The 22,525-nt window shown below is 44.0% G+C and overlaps 2 protein-coding genes across 4 annotated transcripts in view; both read right to left on the reverse strand.

The window, feature by feature from the left end:
* Positions 1-5,304: 5,304 nt before the first annotated feature.
* On the reverse strand, positions 5,305-12,483 carry LOC135093287 (vitamin K-dependent protein C-like). 3 transcript variants are annotated; one of them, XM_063992418.1, is made up of 6 exons: positions 11,725-12,479; positions 11,419-11,587; positions 10,916-11,124; positions 10,647-10,753; positions 7,807-7,929; positions 5,305-6,973 (listed from the first exon to the last, which is right to left on the reverse strand). In XM_063992418.1, exons 1-6 carry the CDS (start codon positions 12,263-12,265, stop codon positions 6,803-6,805), a joined length of 1,320 nt encoding a protein of 439 aa, XP_063848488.1. In that variant the 5' UTR covers positions 12,266-12,479; the 3' UTR covers positions 5,305-6,802. The 3 variants fall into 3 exon arrangements, with proteins under 3 accessions (XP_063848488.1, XP_063848503.1, XP_063848497.1); XM_063992433.1 differs by having other exon boundaries at positions 11,419-11,594; positions 11,725-11,972; XM_063992427.1 differs by lacking the exons at positions 5,305-6,973; positions 7,807-7,929 and adding an exon at positions 10,360-10,472 and having other exon boundaries at positions 11,725-12,483.
* A 640-nt stretch (positions 12,484-13,123) lies between these two features.
* The window catches only part of LOC135093281 (uncharacterized), a 51,912-nt gene continuing 42,510 nt past the window's right edge, over positions 13,124-22,525 (reverse strand). The window contains 4 exon segments of the mRNA XM_063992407.1: positions 13,124-16,531; positions 16,658-16,973; positions 17,392-17,628; positions 20,423-20,500. Of these exon segments, the coding sequence (XP_063848477.1) occupies positions 16,329-16,531; positions 16,658-16,973; positions 17,392-17,628; positions 20,423-20,500 (834 nt within the window). The 3' untranslated portion in view covers positions 13,124-16,328.

The following is a 22,525-nucleotide window of genomic DNA, read 5'->3' on the forward strand; positions in this document are numbered from 1 at the left end:
TTTTGTGCCTCTTTAATTTGGATAAATATCTTTCACACCAACTCCTCGGTTACTAACCGGGTTTTTAGCATATCTGAGAGAAGATGGCAGCATGTTCATGTATCTGTAATATTTTGTTTTGTTAAATGCTACTGGGATTCACAAGTTCTGATGGACTAAGAGGATCCTAGTTTCTCTGCCGTACAGTAAATTCTACTTCCTTGCCGGATCTTACTGTGTTGGGGTGGTGCTGGCCCGTCTTCTGGGAGGTTGTAAATGGTGCTGTTTAGCAAAAGGATATAATATTCTGTGAGCGTGGGTGGTTTTTTGTCTTGAGAAGGCAGTAGCCCATAGGATATTATAATCCTCATAGTTGTTTGTCCCTTTTCATAGCTATGCCTCCTAGAACATGGTTGTATGATTCTTTCCCAGCAAGTGAAGTGTGTTTGGTGCCTGTTGGGGCGATTGTTATTCTTTTCTCCATGCTCGGGTAAAGACGGAGTGGTGACCTCATTTGTTTAACTCACCACAGGAGACCAGAGGGACCCTCTACAGGTGAATGTGGACCCTGTACTAGACTGCGCAGGAGGCAGTTTAAGGAGACTGACTCGATGTAGTAGCAGCCATGAAAGGGGCTGAACCTGGTGTTGCGACAACCTATTAATGGTTACAGGAGACTAGTAGGATCCTGTATACCTATAGTTGGGCCCAGCACTGGATTCATAGATAGTAGTCTAGGGAAGCTAGCCAAGTTAAAGGCAGAAGTGAGAGGGGTGCAATTTGTGGCCGTAACAACATGCTCCTCAGTATTACCCAACGTGATCATTCTTCCCTCACTTACATAATTATAATTTAATTAAAAAATCGTAGTTGATGTTGCTATGGCAAGCCTGGTGACCTCTGCTGTTCTACGTAGCCTCATTCCTTGCTGAGAACCAGCATGAAGAGGTGAGATGGGAGGCTTTGCGTAGAAGAAACAAGTAAGAGAAAAATCACTTTTAGGATTAAAAAGGTGATCGGTTTCACATAAGACCTGTTTCTTCTACTTAGCAGATTCTGACATTTATGGATGAGGGATTATGCCTTGGAAAGAAAATATGAGGGTGAGAGTCCACATTAGTCAGTAACCAACTCACTTGTGTAGGCGATTCTGAAGGTGGTGAGACAACAATGAGTGATAGTGCCACGTTGATTTCACACTGAATGCCTATGCTGCACCGAGTTCAGGGGAAACTCTCAATGAACCCTGAAGGAAGGGGCAACCAGAATGGGGACCTTAAAACACAATGTCACCAGCTGCTACAATTGGGCCCAGAGCAAAGAAGTCCTCCTTCATCCTTTGGAAGTTCTTCAGGTAGTGATCAACAAAGACTGAGGGTGTCTTCCAGCAAGCTGCATCCAAAATAGTAGAAAATTATTTATTCTTCCCAAGAAAATGGAGGTGCCTATACCACGGATGTCATGGGTCCTTACCCAGAGGAGGAGACAGCGATCTTCAGATAGAGACTCATGAGCCCTTTTTATAGTCTCCTTCAGAAAGAAAGGCATAGCAGCCTAAGTGAGACGTTGTGACTGGTCCCTAACCAACAAAGAGAGTTGCCTGGGATGAACAGTACAGTATGTCCTGTGGAGGTACAATTCGAGTGTTCAAACAGGGCACAATAGGCATCTCTCATCTTCAGGGCTGAACAAATCCTTAACTCTCTGGCAATGGAGTTCGAGGCTGTCTCCGTTTCGGCAACAAATTCAGGCAAGTATGCCAGGACCAGATCACTGTCCTGACATGCCACCTTATAGGAGAGGGCTTGGAGTTTGCTGACCCTCCTCACCGTCACCACAGCCACCAGGAATACGGTTTTTGTTTAGTCCCTGAGAGAAGTATGACTTAGGGGCTCAAAGGGAAAACTATCTCTGAGCTGCACAGACGACACTGAATGCTGTATCTGAGAAATGTCAGTCTCTGGGGCTCAAAATCAACCACACCAAGACCAGGTTCATCCTCTTTGGAAACAAATCACCAGAACCACCTCTCTGGCTCCAAGGCAGCTAGCTGCAATGGGCTCTGTGTCATCGATATCTTAGAGTATGGGTGGATAAGGCCTTAAAATTCAATATTCACACAGCCTCCATCACAGACCGCATGGAACAGCGTCTCAGGACAATGAGGGCCTTATCCAACCTAGAGGCAAAAGCAAATGGGAAAATACTCACACTGTTCTACATACAAGCAATAAGGTCGGTGATAGACTATGCGGCTCCAATTCATGTCACAGCAAAGCCATCTCAAGTGGAAATGCTACAGAAAATACAGAAGGAAAGACAAAGAATCATCCTCGGTGCTCCAAAATGGACAAAGATCTCCATGTTCCAGACTGAATCCCGGCTGCCTTTAGTTCAGGGCAGATTAAATGCTCTATACATAACACTTTTTTAGAAACACATATCAAGGCCCAACAATGCAACATTCATCCCACGACTCCTCCAAGCACTGCGACAAGACCCAGCACTCTTCTGCGACAATAAATGGACAAGGAGAGTGGCAAGATGCATCGACTCCTTAAATGCACAACAGTCATTCCTACACCACAACCACACCGCCCACACCGTGACTATACACCAGCTCCACCTTGGATAGGAAAGCCGTACACAATTACCCTCCCCCCCCCCGAGACCGCCCACACCGTGACTATACACCAGCTCCACCTTGAATAAGAAAGCCGTACACAATTACCATCACCAGACTGAATGCCAAAAAGACCGATCTCAGTTCCAGACAGCTCACCACCGAAGTACACCGAGCACTGTCGGTTATTCGGGTAGAAGAGTCGCAGAAAGTATACTAAACTGTCGGGTCGGTGGATCCAACGACAAAAAGACCTGCTTCGGCCTTTATTCATAAAGACGAAGCGGCTCACTTCTGACTACCAGACAACTCATCATCTCTGCAGGCCGAGCTGGTGGCCATAAAACAAGCACTAACACACGTGGAAACGAAAAGGGGAGACGTTGTCATCCACACAGTTACTCTTTAAGCTCCTTGCACTTTATAAAACAGCGCACACCACAAGACAACATATACTCAACACATCCATACATGCCACAGCTACATGAATACAACGACAAAACATACGCATGCACCTCAACTGGGTACCAAGTCACGCAGGAATTAAAGGAAATGACGACGCAGACACAGTAGCGAAAAATGCACTGAAAATAACACACGTCACCACCCAGATACCTCTGAACACATCATCCATCAAAGCTCGCCTAAAAACCGCATCATTTAAGAGCACAACCCAGGTACATGAAGACGTCAATGACGGGTCACCCGTCGCAAACTGGTATGCAATTGCCACAGCAAACAACCCACACCCTGAACACACACTTCTCAGACACATAACAACACGACTATACAGACTCAGACTCGGGTACACGTGTTCTCGGAGCTTGAAGACGTTGTATAAATAAGTAATCTGCGGACACTGCAACATAGCAACACCACCACCACTAACACACTACATAGAAGACTGCTCCAGCACGGAGATATTTTTTAAACAGAACATACAGAAACGCACCACACACATAATACACGACACACTCACAGAACAACTAATACGCCTAGTGACCCAATATCCACCCCCCCCCGATAACCATACCAGCATTCTCCGGCAGCCTATGAAGACACCAATCCAAACTGCCTCTCAATGTATCTCACACACTGCTATACACACGTAAGTGAGACTCTGTGGAGCAGGGGTTGCTGCCTCTATCAGCAACCTTTAGAAAATTCTGACATTGCAGCTGTGGCCATCTCCATGTAAAGGCCCGCGTCACCTTGTTTTACAATCTCAAACAACAACAACAACAACTTTATCACGTCACTTCTCCCCTGAAGATGGCTCGTCAGAAATATTGAAAGGACTTCATACAAGCTCAACAACGATGTTACCGTTGTTGACTTCATCAAAACTTGCATTTTGGATGACCTACTTCCCATATATAATATATATATATATATATATATATATATATATATATATATATATATATATATATATATATATATATATATATATATATATATATATATATATATATATAACGATTTTTTTTTTCCATTGGCTGTTACGCACTTACAACGCAGGCGCACTTCAAGTCACCGTTCCGAACCCATGCTCGAACAAGACCTTACTCTGGCACCACAGATCGAGACCGGAAATACAATAGCGACCACTGATCACAAATGCCCACAATAACCACGTAGTTTTGCTCTTTACATAGGCATTTTATTAGCTACTGCTTACCACTCATACTCATCCAGCCCAATCGTATACCAGTCGAATAACCCACTATAATTACCTTATTAATGAAATTTTCCTTACTTTGTATTGAAAATTATGCGGTTGGTCACGTCTCGCCCTCTTCCCTTAAGTGATTTCCGATCCAGTTCCCTAATTTTCGGTAAACTGTTTAACCCTTAAGATTCATGCATTTTATTGTTTTATTGGATAGGAATTTAAACCATTGACTCTTAAGAATCTACCCACAGGTCATTCTTGTAGTTGTTCACACATGGTACTTCAGGACTACAGACTACAGACGTAAGGACAGATGGGAAGATTACTAAAAGTATGAATAGATAACGATAGACTGTATAAACACATGGCTTGTTACTGTAAAGAAAGGAAATGTGAATAAAACTGAAGAGTTGTGTTTGTCTTGGTATATCTGTTTTAATGTGAATAAAACTGAAGAGTTGTGTTTGTCTTGGTATATCTGTTTTATTGAGTGTTTTTTTTTCTTTTAGCGAACATCATGGCAGAGGCTTAAGGAAAACCTTACTCTGTGACAATTTCTATTGAAACAATCAATTTTTCATAATGCAACGTAGATGAAGAGAATGTATTACCCAGCTGCATCCCTAACTCCGAAATGGTTTATTTTGGAATCTGTTTCAGTAACTTCTACTTTTGTGGGCGTCACCAGTAAAACAACATACTCAATTAAATTTGAAGGGATTTGCCTGTTTTCTGATTTTGATAATTAAACACACACACACGGCTCACAACCAAGAAGGCCCGGGTTCAAATATCGGGCGTGGCGAGGCAAATGGGTGAGCCTCTTATGTGTAGCTCCTGTTCACCTAGCAGCAAGAAGGTATGGGATGTAACCCGAGGGTTTGTGACCTTGCTGTCCCGGTGTGTGGTGTGTCAGTGGTCTTAGTCCTACCCGAAGATCGGTTACTATGAGCTCTTGAGCTCTTTCCGTGGGAGAACGGCTGGCTGGGTGACCAGCAGACGACCGTAGGTGAATCACACACACACACAGTTTTTTAAATAAAAAAGCTTAAAATTATGTACAATGCATAATAATAAAAGTAATATAAATTTACAGTAATTTCAAGTTGGTACATTTTCAGTAACTCCATATTTATTAGTACCACAGTCTAGTTCCGAAATCTACGGAAGTTTCACGATCTTCTAAAAAGAATTAAGTTCCATAATCATTCATGTTGAAGTGACTGTCCAATATTGATAGTATGTCAAGTAGAGCAATTATATTTGAGTCTTAAGAATCTGATATCAGAGACGCATAAACACCTAACCTAACATCATATATCGTAATCTAATCTGATTTAAGGGTGACTAACTTCCATATCGGCCTATACTACTATATTTACTGTTTCCGGTTATTTTTCCCTAGCCAGTGGTATGCAATGAGCGTACACCCAAGTTGGTTGTAATGCATGCACCACATGATGAACAGTTCTACACATTTACAGTGCGTCTTGCAGTCACGATACATAATGGTACAGTCAAAGACAAAATTAAGTTAGTCTACACTTTCATTGTGTTTAGTGTTTTCCCTCAAATTTAAATGTCCTCCGCTGTAGCGGCGATCTATTAGTTGTCATTTATTGAAAGGGCAATCAGAGAATGTAAGCTAAAGGGTAAACACAAAGCACAATGGAAGTGAGCGCAGAAGGTTATATGATTTCTAATTATATGTTTCTAATTATTTCCCCCCAGCTTGTGGTATGCAATGAGCGTACACCCAAGTTGGTTGTGATGCACGTACTACCTGATGAACAATTCTACACGTTTACAGTGTGTCTTGCAGTCACGATACATAATGGTACAGTCAAGGACAAAAAGTAAGTTAGTCTACACTTTCATTGTGTTTAGTATTTTTTCCTCAAATATAAAAGTCCTCCGCTGTAGCAGCGATCAATTAGTTGTCAGTTATTGAAATGACAATCAGAGGATGTAAACTAAAGGGTAAACACAGCACAGTGCAAGTGAGCGCAGAAGGTTATCTGATTTCTGACCACGACTGTGCAACAATAACAGTTGTAGGAACATTTGAAGTTGAATGTGTACAGATACTGTTATGATTCGTCGCGTATCAGACCACCATGTAAAAGAATTACCAATATATACTGCCAAAAACCATAACGATAAATCAAAATAATGGTAATTACAGTCGTCTCAGTCACTGCCGTCATTTGAAAAAGTCTCAGTCACTGTTGTCATATGAAAAAAGTCTGTCACTGTTGTCATATGAAAAAAAAAAATATATATAAAACCTTAATGATAAGACAACAGTCTTAAATTTACTATCTTGTACGAAATTATCTGCTGTTGTCAACACACAGGAGGAAGAGAGCGCTGAGGAACAATCGAGCATCGCCTCCTAACTTGATAACCGAAGCACAGCACAGAACATATGTCTCGACTAAAGTTTTGCTGATGACGGATACAATACACGTGGAATTCGATATGACAGATTTTCTTTCCCGCGAGCACGCACACATCCTTATACATTAGGAGCCCTCCGCCATGAGAATCTTGATGAATATCCACAGCAGGTAACGCGAAGTCCTGGTATAGACTCCTGGATACTCGCGCCCACACCCGTAGCCGAAGCTTACCACGCCCACCTGCACCCACCGGCCGTCCACGCCCTCCACCACCAGCGGGCCCCCGGAGTCACCCTGCAGCAAACACACATAACTGAGTGACTTCTATCAACAGTGTATGAACCGCATTCTCAAACCTCTGGCGTCTATCTCGAGTACTTTTAGCTGGTTGTAGTGGATGGTACTGGGATTATCAAGAGTAATTTTATGATTCACGTGATAGTTTAACAAGAATTCTGCATCATTACTGGGGAAAATGTCCATGAGATATCAACTAATAATTATTGTAGTCTTTCAATTTGTTTTAAAGTATGGGTTTATGTTACTTGAATAAACCTATGATTTAACTAAACGGAAATCAAACTACACGCACCAAAAGGGTTGAGCTACTCTCTCACCCCTTCTACTGTCAGTGGTGTTGGTAAAAATGATCTAAATTTACATTAAAACATTTTATAAATCTCGAGAAGGACAACCTTCTCCAAAAGTCAGAGTTTTAGGGAAAGCTGTGGTCGTGCTGATTGCATTTGTTGTGTTTCATTTGCATGAATGAGCGAGTGAGTGTATGTCTGTGAGCGAGTGTGTGCCTGTAAAAAAAAAAAAATAGTAATGTGGTCGAGCCCACAACCTTTCTCATACTTTTTTTTTTCACCATTTCTCTTCCTACTCACTTTCTTTTAGCTATCTTTCTTTCCTTCACCCCCTCAAAAAATATGAAAAAATGAGACTCCCGCTTGACCTTCCATAATGACAGCAATAATGATAATAATGATAATTAGTTCTCCTCATCCTCCTCCTCCTCCTCCTCCTCGTCCTCTTCTTCCTATAGCTAGAATCACCACAATAGCTACTACTACTACTACTACTACTACTACTACTACTACTACCACTACCACCACCACCAATACCTTGCAGGCGTCCATGGCGGCGCTGGAGGAGTTATGGTAGGTGCACAGCATGTCCTCGCTCACTGGGTTGATGGCCTCGTACATCGTCCGGCACGTGTCCAGGTCGATGAAGGGAAGACGCACCTTGGAGGATAAAACCCGGGAATGAAAGGGCATAAGGAGGCTTTTGGTGTGCAGGGGTGAGTTATGAGTCTGGTGAGGAGTGTGGATGGTGAGGGATTTTGGGATAAGTGAAAAGGAGTTTGAGGAAATGTTTTGGCAAAGGAGTATTTGGATTGTTAGGATGAATGATTCTGTTGGCGTGACTTGGGTGTTGAGGGAATGAGTGCTGGAGTGAGAGAGAAACCATGCTGGGACGAAGGGTTTACGAGGGGATGGAGGGATCAATCCAGTGCTAAGACTATTTGGAGATAAAAACTGAAGGGAAAAAAAATCACAAAATGAATATTTTTTTTCTAATAGAGCGCAAAGAAAAAAAATGAGAAAGCATTGCAATAGAAAAATAGGACCAGTGCAAGAGACAACAGAAGCAAGGAGTGGACGACCTAGAAAAATAAACAAAACGCAAGAGGTCACAAGGAAAAGAGAAAGGGGATTGATGTGCCAAAGTGAGTGTGTTGGGGCAAGGAAGTTTTTGTTGTTTGGATGAGTGAGTTGTTTTGGATGATGTGTGTGGGGACGAATAATGGATTACAGTGTTTGTGTAGTTAAGGGAGTCTTTTGGGGTGAGTGTCTATTGAAGAGGAAACGTGTGGGGGAGAGGTAAATATGGGGTAATAGGTGTACAGTATTTACGGTGATAAATGATGGTATTTTGTGCTGTTATCTTCATGACTAGTGAAGGACTTCGCTGATATTGCGCCTCTCCACTTTCCTCTGTACTTTCTATTAACTCTCTCACCCCTTCTTCGTATTGATTTTAAGGATCTAGCAAAACAAAAAAAAAAGAAAAGAAAAGGATACGTTAGACTATCATCATCCTCATAATCAAAGAACGGTCTTAATTTTTACGGTCTCATCTCTATTACACCAGTAGGTTGTATAAACTCTTTTTCACAATATAAATTCTAGCTATGGTCCTCTTCCTTTGCTGAGCTTCACAAAAACCTCTGCCTTTAGATTGGCTTTCTAAGCTTTTTTTTTTTTTTTTTTGTTGCCTACTTTTCAGATAGCAGTGACTAAGCTTTTTTTTTATTATTTACACATTCATTTTATACTTCCTTGCCAATCCCCTTCCCATTTCAAGTATAAATAGCTGAAATTAGCGAACAAGAAACGATGAGCGGGGACGTGAATGAAAAGAGGGGGAGGTGGAGTAGCAAGTGGTAAAGAGCAAATGGCTGCTAAAACGGTATCCGTTTGTTAAACCAGTTACACATGAAAGAAGAACATGGCTTATTTGAAAGAAATATTAATAACAGCACATGAACAATCTTAGAGGGGAGGTCCTCAAACCGAGGAGGTAACAGTGAAGAAAGTAAAGAAGGGAGTGAGGAGGGGAGTGAGATAAACCGACAAGCCCAATAGTCCTCCGATCATCGAGAAGCCTATCACCACCTGGCATCTGGACAAGGAGTAATCATAACCCACTCTCACCTTCATTCCGTCACATCTGTCATGCTCCCTTCGATCAAGGCTTTTATCACTGTCTTCATTGGTGTTCACATGTTCGTCCCTCATTTTTTTTTTTTTTCGCTGATTTAAGCCACCCATAACCACATAATTCCTCCTATAAATCACCCACCCACAACCACATAATTTCTCCTGCAAACCAGCCATCCACGTCATCATTCTTCCAGCAAATCAACCACCCACAACCACATAATTCCCCTTGCAAATCAGCCACATCATTACACATAACCACATCATTACTTCTGTAAACACAAGTCACTAACAAATCATTCCTGGAAGTCGGCCATCCACAACCACACCATTCCTCCTGGAAACTTTGTCACTGATTTTAGGGACAGCATTTTCAAACGTTTCGGCGTCTTATCTCGATTACTATCTCGATTACTTTTATGTTTTCAGGGATCTTTTCACAATTCCAGGGATATATATAGTTTAGCACGATTCTGGACCACCCATGAGCAAACACACAAGAGAACACGACTAATTATATTTTTAGCCTTTGAAAATAGTAATAATGCGAGCTCTAAAAGTGTTTCAAAACAAGAATCAGGACTTCGGAACAACCATTAGATAGTTTCAGTATTCATAATTATCGAGCAGGGAGAGAAAGAAGAGTGGAGGAGGAGGAGGAGGAGGTGAAGGAGGAGGAGGCCGAGTTGATAATGCTGAATATCTGACGTAGATAACAATGCCATTATGTACAGAAGAACAAGACTGTGTTGATCTGTCTCTTGTATTATTGAAATGAATGTGGCACATGCAACAGATTCACATACTTTATTGTATGGGTAGTAGTATCAATGAATTCTAGCAATAATGTTGACTTTAGTACGTTGGCGCCATATGACCTTATTACTGTGCATTCACTTTTTTTTTAAGCATCAGCTGTTAATGATGTTAAATCTTACTTATGTCTCCCTCATCTTCCTTATTGTCTTCCTTTTCTTCTTTCTCTAAATGATACTGCAGCGCTGTCAGTTCAGTGAATAATTCTATCATATTTCTGTCAAAGGATGTGAAGTGTTGTAGATGAACTGAAACATAAATTTGTTTCAGTTTCACAGCTTGATTAATGGTTACGGAAAAAGGGTGTTAAATGGTACCTTAATTTTAATTTTAATTTTTTTTTTTATTTATTTATTTTTTTTATGTGAGGAATCCTCTTAACGAAACAGCAAAAAATAATGAAAGAAACCACCTTGACTTACCTGCAACAGGATGTCAGAGGGTCTGCCGTCCTCCTTGACCAGACCCCATCCCGCCACGATGCCGCCGCCCTCCGCTACTCCAGTCGCCAGCTGGGTATCATAGTCCTCTGGCGGAAAGAAAGTATGTGATATTTGAGAGATGGTGATTAGGTGTTCAAGAATATACATAATAGTTCATGGCACACCAAGAACAACAATCAGTCCAGGAGGGCGTGATTCCACCTGGCGGGACGAACCCAAGTGGGAGGAAGTGTGGCACGAGGACTCACGTTTTTGAGGCAGACAGACGGGACGGACGGTTATGGTGGTGTGGACGGGGTGGTCGAGCTGCAGCAAGGCAAGGTCATTTTTAAGACTCCTGCTGTTGAAATCTTCATGGATAATGATTTGTGAGACAGTCCTCACCACGCGGCCCTGCTCCTCGCGTTTGGAGAGGTCGTGGCTCCCCAGCCACACCTCCACCAGGTGCTGAGGTAGGCTGCCGGTTTGTGGGGAGACAGGGGGAAGGGAGGAAGAAAAGATACTATGTATGTTATACTATAGACGGCTATTCTCTCTCTCTCTCTCTCTCTCTCTCTCTCTCTCTCTCTCTCTCTCTCTCTCTCTCTCATTCATTATATATAGACTTTTGTGTGCGACTGAATATTACACTTGAAAATGGACAATAGTGTGAAGTGATCAGTGGGTAACATTATAGGAGAGAGAGATCTCAGCATGCAGGTAGCCGCATCACACTTAAAACATGCAAGCAACAAACTGAAACGTGTCTCACATGGCGGCGCAGTGACCGGCAGTGAGGAGGAAGCGATTGTTGATTAGAGAGGCTCCGCAGTAGGCTCGGCCAGAGGGCGCGTGAATCATCGCCGCCACCCAGGGCCATGCCCCCAGCCAGGCCTCCTCACCGCCCAAAATCCGAGGTTCTGGCTGCTGGACGCCACACTCTGAACACTCACAAGGAACAGAATGATTCACTTCCATGACTTACTTCATTGAACATCCCACTGATAAGATCAATTATAAATGTGATGCAAGACTGGACATTACTTCGCCATCTGTTCGTTTAATATTTTGGCCTTACCTTGATCGTCGATGTCATCGTCCGTAGCCTCTTCTTCATCTCCACCGTAATCTTTTTCCTGCCTGTCACCGCCTTCACCTCGTGGTGTGTTGCCATCAGTTGTGCCTCTTATAAATAAATTCGTCAGTTGGCTGGCTAAGCCATCGGCTCTTACTCTTTCTAGTATCTGTAACAGGATCCCTGACCTGGCGAGCTCCTGTCCTAGTGATCCAGTTCCTACTCCTAGATCTCGCAGAATACTCGAAAGTTTATTTTTGATGTGCGCCTCATTCAGTTCTGAGCCCGAGAGAACATCTGGACTGTTGCTTCTTTCTGGCCTACCTGCGGCGGCCCTCTCTGTCTTCATCATAGCCCTCTGAACGTCAGGTGAGCCCACCGCTTCATATTTCGTGCGCCGCACGGTGGTGCCTGACACAGCAGAGGGCAGATAGGGAGGATCAAGCTCACTGGGAAACACAAGTTGGGGTTGCCGCGACACAGGCGTGGTTGCCACCATCACCGCAGCCACAAATAGCGCAGCACGAGTGGGCGTGGGCACCATTACCTCGGCGACCTTACTTGTTTTTGTTTTTGTTTTCAGTCCTTAACACTTCAGATTCAACTACCAGAAGCTAGTTTGAAATAAAAACTACATATTTTATGCACATAGGACTCAGTATTATTGGTGTTGTCCTTCACTGCCCTGCATTACTACGCACACCATCCCTACACGACTCTCAGGCCAAACTGAGATTCCACCAACGACACGAAGCAAATGAATCGCTTATAGACACTGCGTTCGGAAACGAATCACAATATGGCAACCAGCACTGAGTTGCTGTTTAGTTAATTATCATCTATATCCTTGTCCCTTATTAGTGGGAGGCGAAGCAACAGAGGATGAAATGGAGAGGGAATAGAGCAACGCAGGAGAAAGTGAAAGCGAAAGCATGATATATGCATTTGTATGTTGGTGAGGGTGACATTAAATGATATGGAAGGGATTATGACTGAGGTGCTTTAGTGGTAAAAGGGATGGCAAGGGAGATATAGACAAGACCCTTAGGGTTAGTAATCAAGATAGGACAATAAGGTTAACTCTGGAATTCCGTGCCACCTTCTGGATTTCCTTCTATCTTTGCCTTCAATTTCAATTGGGAGATTTCAAGAGACTTGCCCTCAAATTTTGATAATGCTTTTAACCACACTCTTGGGAACTAGTATCTTCAGTAGGTCTTTTTTATAGCCTTTTGTTGCCCTGGGTCAGAGCCCCCTCTTACATAAAGTAGACAGAATTATGGATAGGTGATAGATGGACATCCTATATATGAGTGTTTTATACAGGAACTGCCAGTACCGGCTTCTTGCAGCTTCCCTTATGTTCTTATATATTACATGAATGAATAAAGAAACCAATGTAGACAACATCAATTTTATTATATTATGACACATACATTATTTATTATCCATATGATATGACAGTGCATCAAGCATTTCTGTATCACATTATAAACATTTAATATATTATGTGTCGTTAGAACACTCAAGTATATGTTCCCTATAAAACAGAGACAATATGAAGTGTTATGTGTCAAGCTGCTCTACACACAGGGAAGGGGGGAGGGGAAGGAAATTGTATTATAAAATTTAAGTAATTCATTCTCTCTCTCTCTCTCTCTCTCTCTCTCTCTCTCTCTCTCTCTCTCTCTCTCTCTCTCTCTCTCTCTCTTCCACTCTCAAAAAAAAAGCTCCTCCACAGTAAAAAAAAAAAAAAACCGTACAATTAAATCGGGGAATACTTCATATCAAATTGAAAAAAGAGACGTGCTTGATATGTTAAACCTCCTTAAAGCCTAAAAAAAAAAAAGATATGCTTCTTAATTATAGTTTCCACTTATTTTCTTGAATTTGTCGCATTGTATTAAAAATCAGTAATGAGGTAGACTTTTTAAAATCGGTCAGATAAAAAAAATGCCAATGGGATGAGATACTGATGGAGGGACTTGAAGGATAATTTTCCGTTTTACTTTGGCCCATATTCAAAAACACTTTGGTCTCTCATCGCCATTATTTTCAAAGGCCACAGAGATTATTAACTGGGTTCTCAAGAGTGCTTCTGTTAATAATGTAGAAACCATGTTAATCTGTCACTAGAACCATAAAAAAACACCCTCAAAAACCCGTGTCACTTCAACTACTAAGGGGCTTTTAAATGCAATCGTGGTGCGACACAGAAGTGTTTCAAAATATGGTCCTTTATCAGACAGACTTGAACGCTCGTACACTAATTTAGCAGAGTAGTGGGCGGGAGAGGAAGGGGGCATACTGATAAACGCTTGCCGTCTGACGGTGAACTTAAGAGCACACTCCTCATACACTTTGTCTCCAGCCGTAAAACATAACAAACAGTCTGTATAGAAAGTGAATCACTATCAGATACAGGCCAATACAACACTTCCCTCATTACTACATAAATCTGTTGTCGGTTTCCAAGGAGAGATAAAGAAAAAAAAAAGCTATGTACAAATTATTTACAACACAGATTAATAGCTTCTTTCCTTCGTCCAGTGGCAGTCCAGGGCAGCACTCCCCCCTCTGTTATGCTGTGGTTGGAGGGCGACGCACCCAGCCACCGCCACGAAGGCCCCCGGGCAGGCAGGCAGGTGGGCGCGGGTGTATGGAGCGTCCCCGTGTTGAGGTGGTGAGGACGGGCTGCGAGGCCCCAAGAGACGCCCTGCTTGTGTTATGTACATGGCGAGTAAAGGCAAAGCATCACAACAGAGGTGTCCAGTGTAGTAGTAGTAGTAGTAGTAGTAGTAGTAGTAGTAATTGTTGTTGTTGTAGTAGTAGTAGTAGTAGTAGTAGTAGTAGTAGTAATGATAATGATAATAATAATAATAATAATAATAATAATAATAATAATAATAATACCATTCCACAGTCAGGCAACAGAAGCCATATGATACTCGTAGACGAGCATCCAGTAAGAGTGTCACATCTTTCAGAGCACGTCGTGATGTCAACACTAAAAAATATTAAAGACACATCTGATCACTTCGTACAATAATCTGACTCGTGACGCCACATGGACATAGTTGTAATAGAGAAAAAATACCGATTCATTCCTTCATCTAAGTAACGGTGGTCTCGTTTATGAATATGCTCATATAAAATCTGCAACATTTTCTCTCAGTGTGTGGTTGGCCTGCTCGGTCGGGCCTTCCCTGCCCCCGCCACGCGTCCCGCACCCCCAGCAGAGAGGGTGGGGCGGCGGGCCTCCCTAGTGTGTATGAGCAGCGGCGGTGCTTCTCTGGGGTTCACTCTGCTGCTTCTGTTAGTATGACGCCACCGGTGATAAGAAATTAATACAAAAAACTTAAACTTGTATTAATATCATAACCTTGTAAGTAGGTAGTATTAAAAACCCATTATAGGCTAAACAGCTAACAAACTAACAGACAGACAAACGGAGACAGACAGATAGACGGACAGACAGACAAACACAGACAGACACGTGGGGAAAGGGGATCATTAATACGCTATTATTAATATTACTGAGAGGCAACATTTCCTTACTGCTACTGGCACACAAAAGCACACACACACACACACACACACACACACACACACACACACACACACACACACGCACGGTTACCAACCCTCGCGACGCGTCTTTAGTGGACCGATGCTCGCCGCTCACAATGAGATATCAACCTTTCCCTCGACCACGTCGTCAGGAGAGACTGGCCCTCCTCCTCCTCCTCCTCCTCATCCTCCTTCTCCTCCAGCGACGCCATTCTGGTAATTAATAGGTCTATGTGTATTAATTTTATTATCAAATTGCATTAAGTTTTAGTATTTGAATTCATGCGTCACTCTTTTATATTTCATTGACTAGGCGATGACCACAATGGCGCAGTCTTCCAGTCTCTCCCTCTCTCTGTACAAATCACTACTACTGTGCCCAAGATTTGTTCCTCTCCTTGAACAGCATAACACAACGATGAACATAACGATCCAACTCTGTGTTCCATTAGCGTTATAGTAACCTCTTACTATGGCAGCATGTTTCTCTTGATATGTCAGTCTGGGATTCTGTCTGAAGGAAGGGCCGCGTCGCCTGGTCGTGCTCCTCAGGGGACATGAGGGAAATGGCAACTATAGGGACACCAATGCGCTCGAAAATAAATCAAGATGCAGCCACCACCAAAACGCCTCCTCGGAAGTGAGGATGTTGGAAATATTGAGTAGTTGACTTAATACTGTTTGTGATTTCCTTCTATATTTCCCTGAGGACCAGACAAGGCTGCTGGACTTCAAGAGGAGAGGCGGTGACTCCTGATGGTGAGATTTGCGCAGTGGGAAACGTTTACTCAGATCCGACGGCACCACTCACCGCTCACCGCGACCCCTACCTCTTGTACGTGCCTTTTCATTCGTGGCCTCTTCCTCCTGGCCCCACCGGCCGAGCACTTTTCTCTTCCCATCCCTCAGTCAAGACCTAACACCTCTCGTACTCCACAGCTAAGACTTCCTCCTCACTCTTCACATATAATTCAATCGAGACTCTTCTTTCCTCTTGTAACTTCCAAGACCTCTTCATCTTCGCTGCCTCTCTCGATTTAGGTCCACTTGAAGTAGATCCTGTTGGGACAGGCCCTCGCTGAGCCGCACCACGTGGTCTCCTCCAGCACGGGGCACACCTTTCCTCCCCGCCGGGCGTGCTTCACAATGGTTCGGGTCCTGGTCTGCTCGCCGATGCCGCACGTCTTGCTGCACGGGGACCACCCAGACCACTCAGACACCCGGCAATCGCGTGGAGGACCTGAGGGAGGCGGAAGAGTAAAGTATTAGAGACAAATTATTCAAGTCTTACGGCACATACTAAAACACTGAGTCACCAACGCACTGCACTCCAAATGTTGACTAAAGATTATGAGACAGGACTCACGTATTTTCTTGAGTCCCTTCCTGCGTCTCCTTTCCTCCCTCCTCTGCTTCCTTCGTTGTTTCCTTCTCTTCTTCCGCTGCTCCTTCTGGTAGTTCTTCACGATGTCGTCGATCACAGCCATGGCGTTGCCGGACGGGATGCGGTTCTGTCCAACCTGTCCTCCCACGCCACGACCCACGCCGAACTTCTCTCCTCCTTCCTCCACATGCGTCTCGTCTTCCTCCTCACCACCTCCTTCTCCTCTTCCTCTTCCTCCGCCGCCTCCTCCTCCTTCGGCTCCTCCTTCGTCTTCTACCGAATTGCTCATGATGGAGACCTGGGGAGAGGGAGAGAGATAGAGAGAGAAAAAAAAACTCACTGTCAATTCCTCTACGTTGTGTCAGGGGGTTCAGGCAAGTCGATGGAAGTGTTTCAGTCAGTGTGTCATTTTTCGTCGAAGTGTCAGCACGCAACAGTGCCTGACACAGACACCTTGTGGCAGTATTTCATAAAGTGTCACCATTTTCAGACATTCAGACGTCTTACCTCGACTACTTTTAACCTCCACTCCACTCCACTCCACTCCACTCCACTCCACTCCACTCCACTCCACTCCACTCCACTCCACTCCACTCCACTCCACTCCACTCCACTCCACTCCACTCCACTCCACTCCACTCCACTCCACTCCACTCCACTCCACTCCACTCCACTCCACTCCTCTCCTCTCCTCTCTTTCTCTCTCTCTCTCTTACCCTCCTGGCTGGTCCTCCTGTCCTTGGTGGCGGCAAGAAATGCACGAGGGAGTTATGGATGCCTGGCTCGGTCACTCCCGTAGGCCAGGCATGTGTGGGGGAGGCGGTAGGCGTCCTCTGATTGCTCCCGTGGCGGCGGCGGGCGAGGAGGTCCGAGTCGGGCTGGGTGGTGGAGCTGGTGGGTGGCGACTGGGTGGTGGTGGTGAGGCTACGAACTCCACCATACGGCACACGACTCTGCGGTGGAGAAGGGACGTGAGAGAGAGAGAGAGAGAGAGAGAGAGAGAGAGAGAGAGAGAGAGAGAGAGAGAGAGAGAGAGAGAGAGAGAGAGAGAGAGAGAGAGAGAGAGAGAGAGAGAGAGAGAGAGAGAGAGACGGTGTTACAGGCTTGATCCTTTAGTAATAAATATAAAACGTAAACGTGACTAGTGGGAAAACAAGGAAGGAATGAGTGGTGAAGGTGTCTGCCATGAGGTGAGCGGAACGCAGGAGGAGGAGGAAGAGGAGGAGGGGATAAAACAAGATATCCGCCACAGTCACTATCACCACCACCACCACCTTCACAACAACAACAACAACAACAACAACAACAACAACAACAACAACAACACGGCCATAAGCAGCACCTGTGACAACATTGAAAGTAACATGAGAAAAGCTTAACTAATCTCCCACAACATATCAGATTACTACGTGGAGGCTTTGGCGCTTATAATAATAATAATAATAATAATAATAATAATAATAATAATAATAATAATAATAACAATAGTAATGATAATAGTGGTTTTACCGGCGCCTTTCCAGAACACGCGCTAGTCTGAGCGAGGCAGAAGGTAGGAGACAGAAGCCTCGGTCACTCTTCCTGAAGGGTTGTTACATAAAATTCTTCTTCTTTGGTTGACGTATTTGTGATCTAATAGAAAACATAGCCGCCTTCCTTCACGTCAATGTTGAAAGCCGTTAAACTGAGCCATCGCCAAGATATAAGCTCCTCTTTGTCACTAGCTTCGTGCCGCCTCTCGAATCCGAAAAAAAAGAAAAAAAAAAGGTGGACGGGTTGGACGTCTGGCGCTGGCAGGAAAATAAGTTTAAACTTTTGAGAAGGATATTTACCGAGTTACTCACTGACTTGTTTCGCTTATATATCGATTGGCAACTGTGAAAGAGAGAGAGAGAGAGAGAGAGAGAGAGAGAGAGAGAGAGAGAGAGAGAGAGAGAGAGAGAGAGAGAGAGAGAGAGAGAGAGAGAGAGAATGTTTGACATCATATGAAAAAATAAGAATAAGAAACTTCAGCGGATCACAATTTATCACTTCACAATTTATCACTTCAATACAGCAAAATACCATAACGGGCAAACTATAATGCAAAACATATTGATGATAACGAATAAGTAAAAAATTTTCCCACCTTAATGGGGAGGGACCACGCTGAGACGCACGCGGCACGTCACAATCATTGTTCATGCACAGTACGAGACAAACGAAAGTGGCAGAGCACAAACTCAAGATGCAGAGGGTGCCACGCTGCAGACACGTATCGGAATCTGATTTTGAACCACAGCGGAAAAAAAAAAAAAACATTGTCTTTCCAGCGAGGCAAATCACTGGCGGAGCTAATAACGATTCCTTTCAATCACACCCAAGCGTAGGACAGTGAGTCAGCGCCAAGGAGCCATCTGACAGGCGTGAGGCAATACTCATGGCCGCACACTAGTAAATATTGACGCAGCTCAAGTAGTCTCTCAAAATATGAATGTATATATATTTCGGCAACTACGTTCAGTCAGTGAGTCACCACGTCCACCATCAAGCAAGCATGTGACTCGAGACACAGGCGACATTTACACACATGGCAACCAACAGGTGGCACAGGCGGGAGTGACAGGTGTGAGTGTGGCACGGCGTTACATCGAGCTGTGCACGCCATGGACGCCATCCGCACCACGCGTCCAGTCCATACAGGTGACACACACGGGGATACGTGGGTCTGTGCTGTGATTTATGGATACAACGGTACAGGATTTTTATCGTGTTATTTCTTCTACGCCACGTGTTTGTTATTTATTCTTCAAGGTTACATTCACATTGAGGTAACATTCATAGCAATACACACACACACACATATTATATATATATGTGTGTGTGTGTGTGTGTGTGTGTGTGTGTGTGTGTGTGTGTGTGTGTGTGTAATAATAATAATAATAATAAACGGTTTATTCTTTAGGCAGTCAACAAACTGAAAATGTACATTGGGGGTGGTGTGTGTGTGTGTGTGTGTGTGTGTGTGTGTGTGTGTGTGTGTGTGTGTGTGTGTGTGTGTGTGTGTGCGTGCGGGCACACACACACACACACACACACACACACACACACATGCTCTACTCTACACACGCATTACGCTACGAACAAGAGTCTGGGTCACGCGGCACAAGACGCCAGCAAGGGATCACGGGAGGAATGGGGCTTTACTTCGTTTCTACGCAAGTGCCGAGAACCGACGATTTCTACAGGCGGATCATTGATGCTTCACCAGGAGGAGACCCAGTAAAGCCTCCTTACAGGATTTCACTAAACAGCACAATAGCACACCAGCACCTAACATGATTGCTTAGACTTGCCGCATATCGTACATTGTTTTCGTCTATAATTTACAATATATGGAGCAAATGCGAAGTCAGCGTGATGAAATGTAAGGACGGGGCTTCCAAAACAAGACTCCGCGCAGCCCTTGCTTTTGTGCTCCAGCGGTGAAGGACTTTGAGTGCTCTGGCACATGCGTAGAAACGTGAGCAGTAGCGACGATTTGTTCCGGTAAAAGAGGAGGATAGGGAAAATATGAAAAAAATAAATAACACTGATGAAGGAAAAAGTTCTAAATGCAGGTTAAGTAATGGAGGGAACAACTAAACTACCAACAAAGTAACGCTTAAAAAAGGAATTGAGGGGGGTAGGGGTGGCCTGTGGTCCTCGCCGCCACCGCCGCCACAACATCCCTGACCCCCGCGTAGGTCACGCTGGCAGCTGCTCTACCTTGGCCTTGGCAGAAGGCGGACGGGCTGCCTGGGCCGTCCCGACGTGCCCGCGGCCCTGCTCACGCTCAGAGACCGCCTGAAACACCAAGGTCATCACCCTTCGCGGAGGAGTGTGTGTGTGTGTGTGTGTGATCGTTTGAATGTCTGTGTAGATTACATCACAGATACATAGACTGATGAATGTGTTGACAGATACATATTTTGATGTGTATTCTTCCACTAATATCCATACAGATATTCTACTCTACTCAAAAGGAAAAGGGTTAACAAGTGATAAGGCGAGGGATTATGAATAATGGTTAGCTGGATACTCTGTTCTGCTCTACATATTTAATGCAAATATTTTCATGAAATACACTGTGCCTTTATATTGTCAGCAAACAAAATAAAAAAAAAAAAAAGTAAAATTGTTATCTCAAATCATAATCATTGGTTCTTTGCCCACCTGGTGCCACCCATAGAGAGGTTGTCTTCAGGGACAGAGGCGGGCAGCCATGCTGGAATAAATCTTCCAGTATGGTAGAAGGGAGCAACTGGGGCGGTAAACTGAACCGTAGCTACTATGACAGGTTTACTAGACTATTTGAGACTGGTGTTGACACTCCACTTTAGAAGCCTCTGTCCCTTGGCTAATGGTTGATACCGATACTTCGGGTCCTAGTCTCGAAATTTTGGAACCGATACTAAAATGATCAATGCATGCCTATCCAGCCGAACAAGTTTCGTACATTCGTACAGTGCCCTCTCCGGTGGTCACTATGCGCTCAGTACATCCAGTAAGCCAAGCTGTCTTTCCTGTGTCCTTTCCCAATTAATAAACATCTGTAGATTTCCGTTGATCGTAATTTAGAATGATAATACAAATGATGAGAAAATGAAGAATGTTAAGTGCTCAGAGGCAGTATGGAGCGAAATGAGTATTGTAAGCACCAGCAGCTGCACACAAGTGTACCTCTGCTGCTCAAATGTACACAGTCCTGATCGTGTACATTGGCACTGTCAACAGCAAACAGCATTTGTTTATAGATTCATGCAAATTCTAGGCTATATTAAGAAAACGGTTGTGAAATTATAATCAGCGAGTGATTTAAAGCATTGTGGGGTCAGTGGTAAAACGGGGCGAGCCCTTCAATGGCCTCCATGATGTGTGGCCTGGCCTCATAAACCAACAACCAATAGTTATTTGCAAATCTGCAATGCTATGGTGGTAGAGTAAAAACAATGTGCAAGAAAGAAGGCGATGAATGCAACACATACACGTTCATCGTCAAGCTGGGGACTGAAACTTCACCAGACACGTGCTTCAGTATTCAGGATTACGAGTTGCGTCCCACACAGTGATTCACGTAGTCAGCAAGCACGCAGTCAATTCGAGTGCAAGGTGCTGAAATGTCTTGCACCAGAACGACACATGTTGGCAAAGTGTAAGACTCGCGTGTCCATTTTGCATACAACAAGTCTAGCAAACATTGCTGGGGAAAATAAACATGATGTTGGCAGATTTTGTTCGGCACTTGACTCAGAACCCTCACAATCCCAAACAAGGTAACTGCCACCACAACAGACGCCCTGCCAGTCGTACGTGGAGGACGTGTTACCATCGAAGGTTCATCCACGGAAACTTTACCTAAAATAATTTCCCCATGACAAATTCCCCGAAACAGTCTAATCTAATCTAGTTCATCAAAGGGGGAGATTATTTTGGAGGAAATTTTGTGGATCGAATTTTCGAATTAATATATGGGGAACTAACACCACACGGCGTTACTGAGCTAATGTATTATGTATGATCTACGGAACGGTGGCGGTAAAATGTGATGATTAGCTGAACTTTAAATTTCCACACGATCTTAAGCAAACTTGACTGAGGAGGAAATCAGGACTCGGGCAGCTGCGGCGGGCGTCTCGACCTAAACCTGTCCCTGTCCTGCAACGCCTTACCTTTCCCCGCCCTGCCTATACCTCACCGACCAACCCAGCTCTTTCTTATCCTCCTTCCCCGTCTTTTGCTTCGCTTCGTCTTCACCTTTTCCTGTCTACAGCCAACCCACTTCCGCAATAATTTTGGTGAGAAGTAGAGTAACCTGCACATCTTCCCACT

This window comes from Scylla paramamosain, chromosome 3, assembly GCF_035594125.1.
Source record: "Scylla paramamosain isolate STU-SP2022 chromosome 3, ASM3559412v1, whole genome shotgun sequence".
NCBI lineage: Eukaryota > Metazoa > Arthropoda > Malacostraca > Decapoda > Portunidae > Scylla > Scylla paramamosain.

Excerpts from the sequence above, each read along its gene's own strand:
- LOC135093287 (XM_063992418.1), bottom strand. The coding sequence starts at position 12,265 with ATGGTGCCCACGCCCACTCGTGCTGCGCTATTTGTGGCTGCGGTGATG. Across the intron at positions 11,125-11,418 it reads GCCGGTCACTGCGCCGCCAT|CCTACCTCAGCACCTGGTGG; the intron begins GTGAGACACGTT and ends ACAAACCGGCAG. Across the intron at positions 10,754-10,915 it reads CGTCTGTCTGCCTCAAAAAC|AGGACTATGATACCCAGCTG; the intron begins GTGAGTCCTCGT and ends TCTTTCCGCCAG.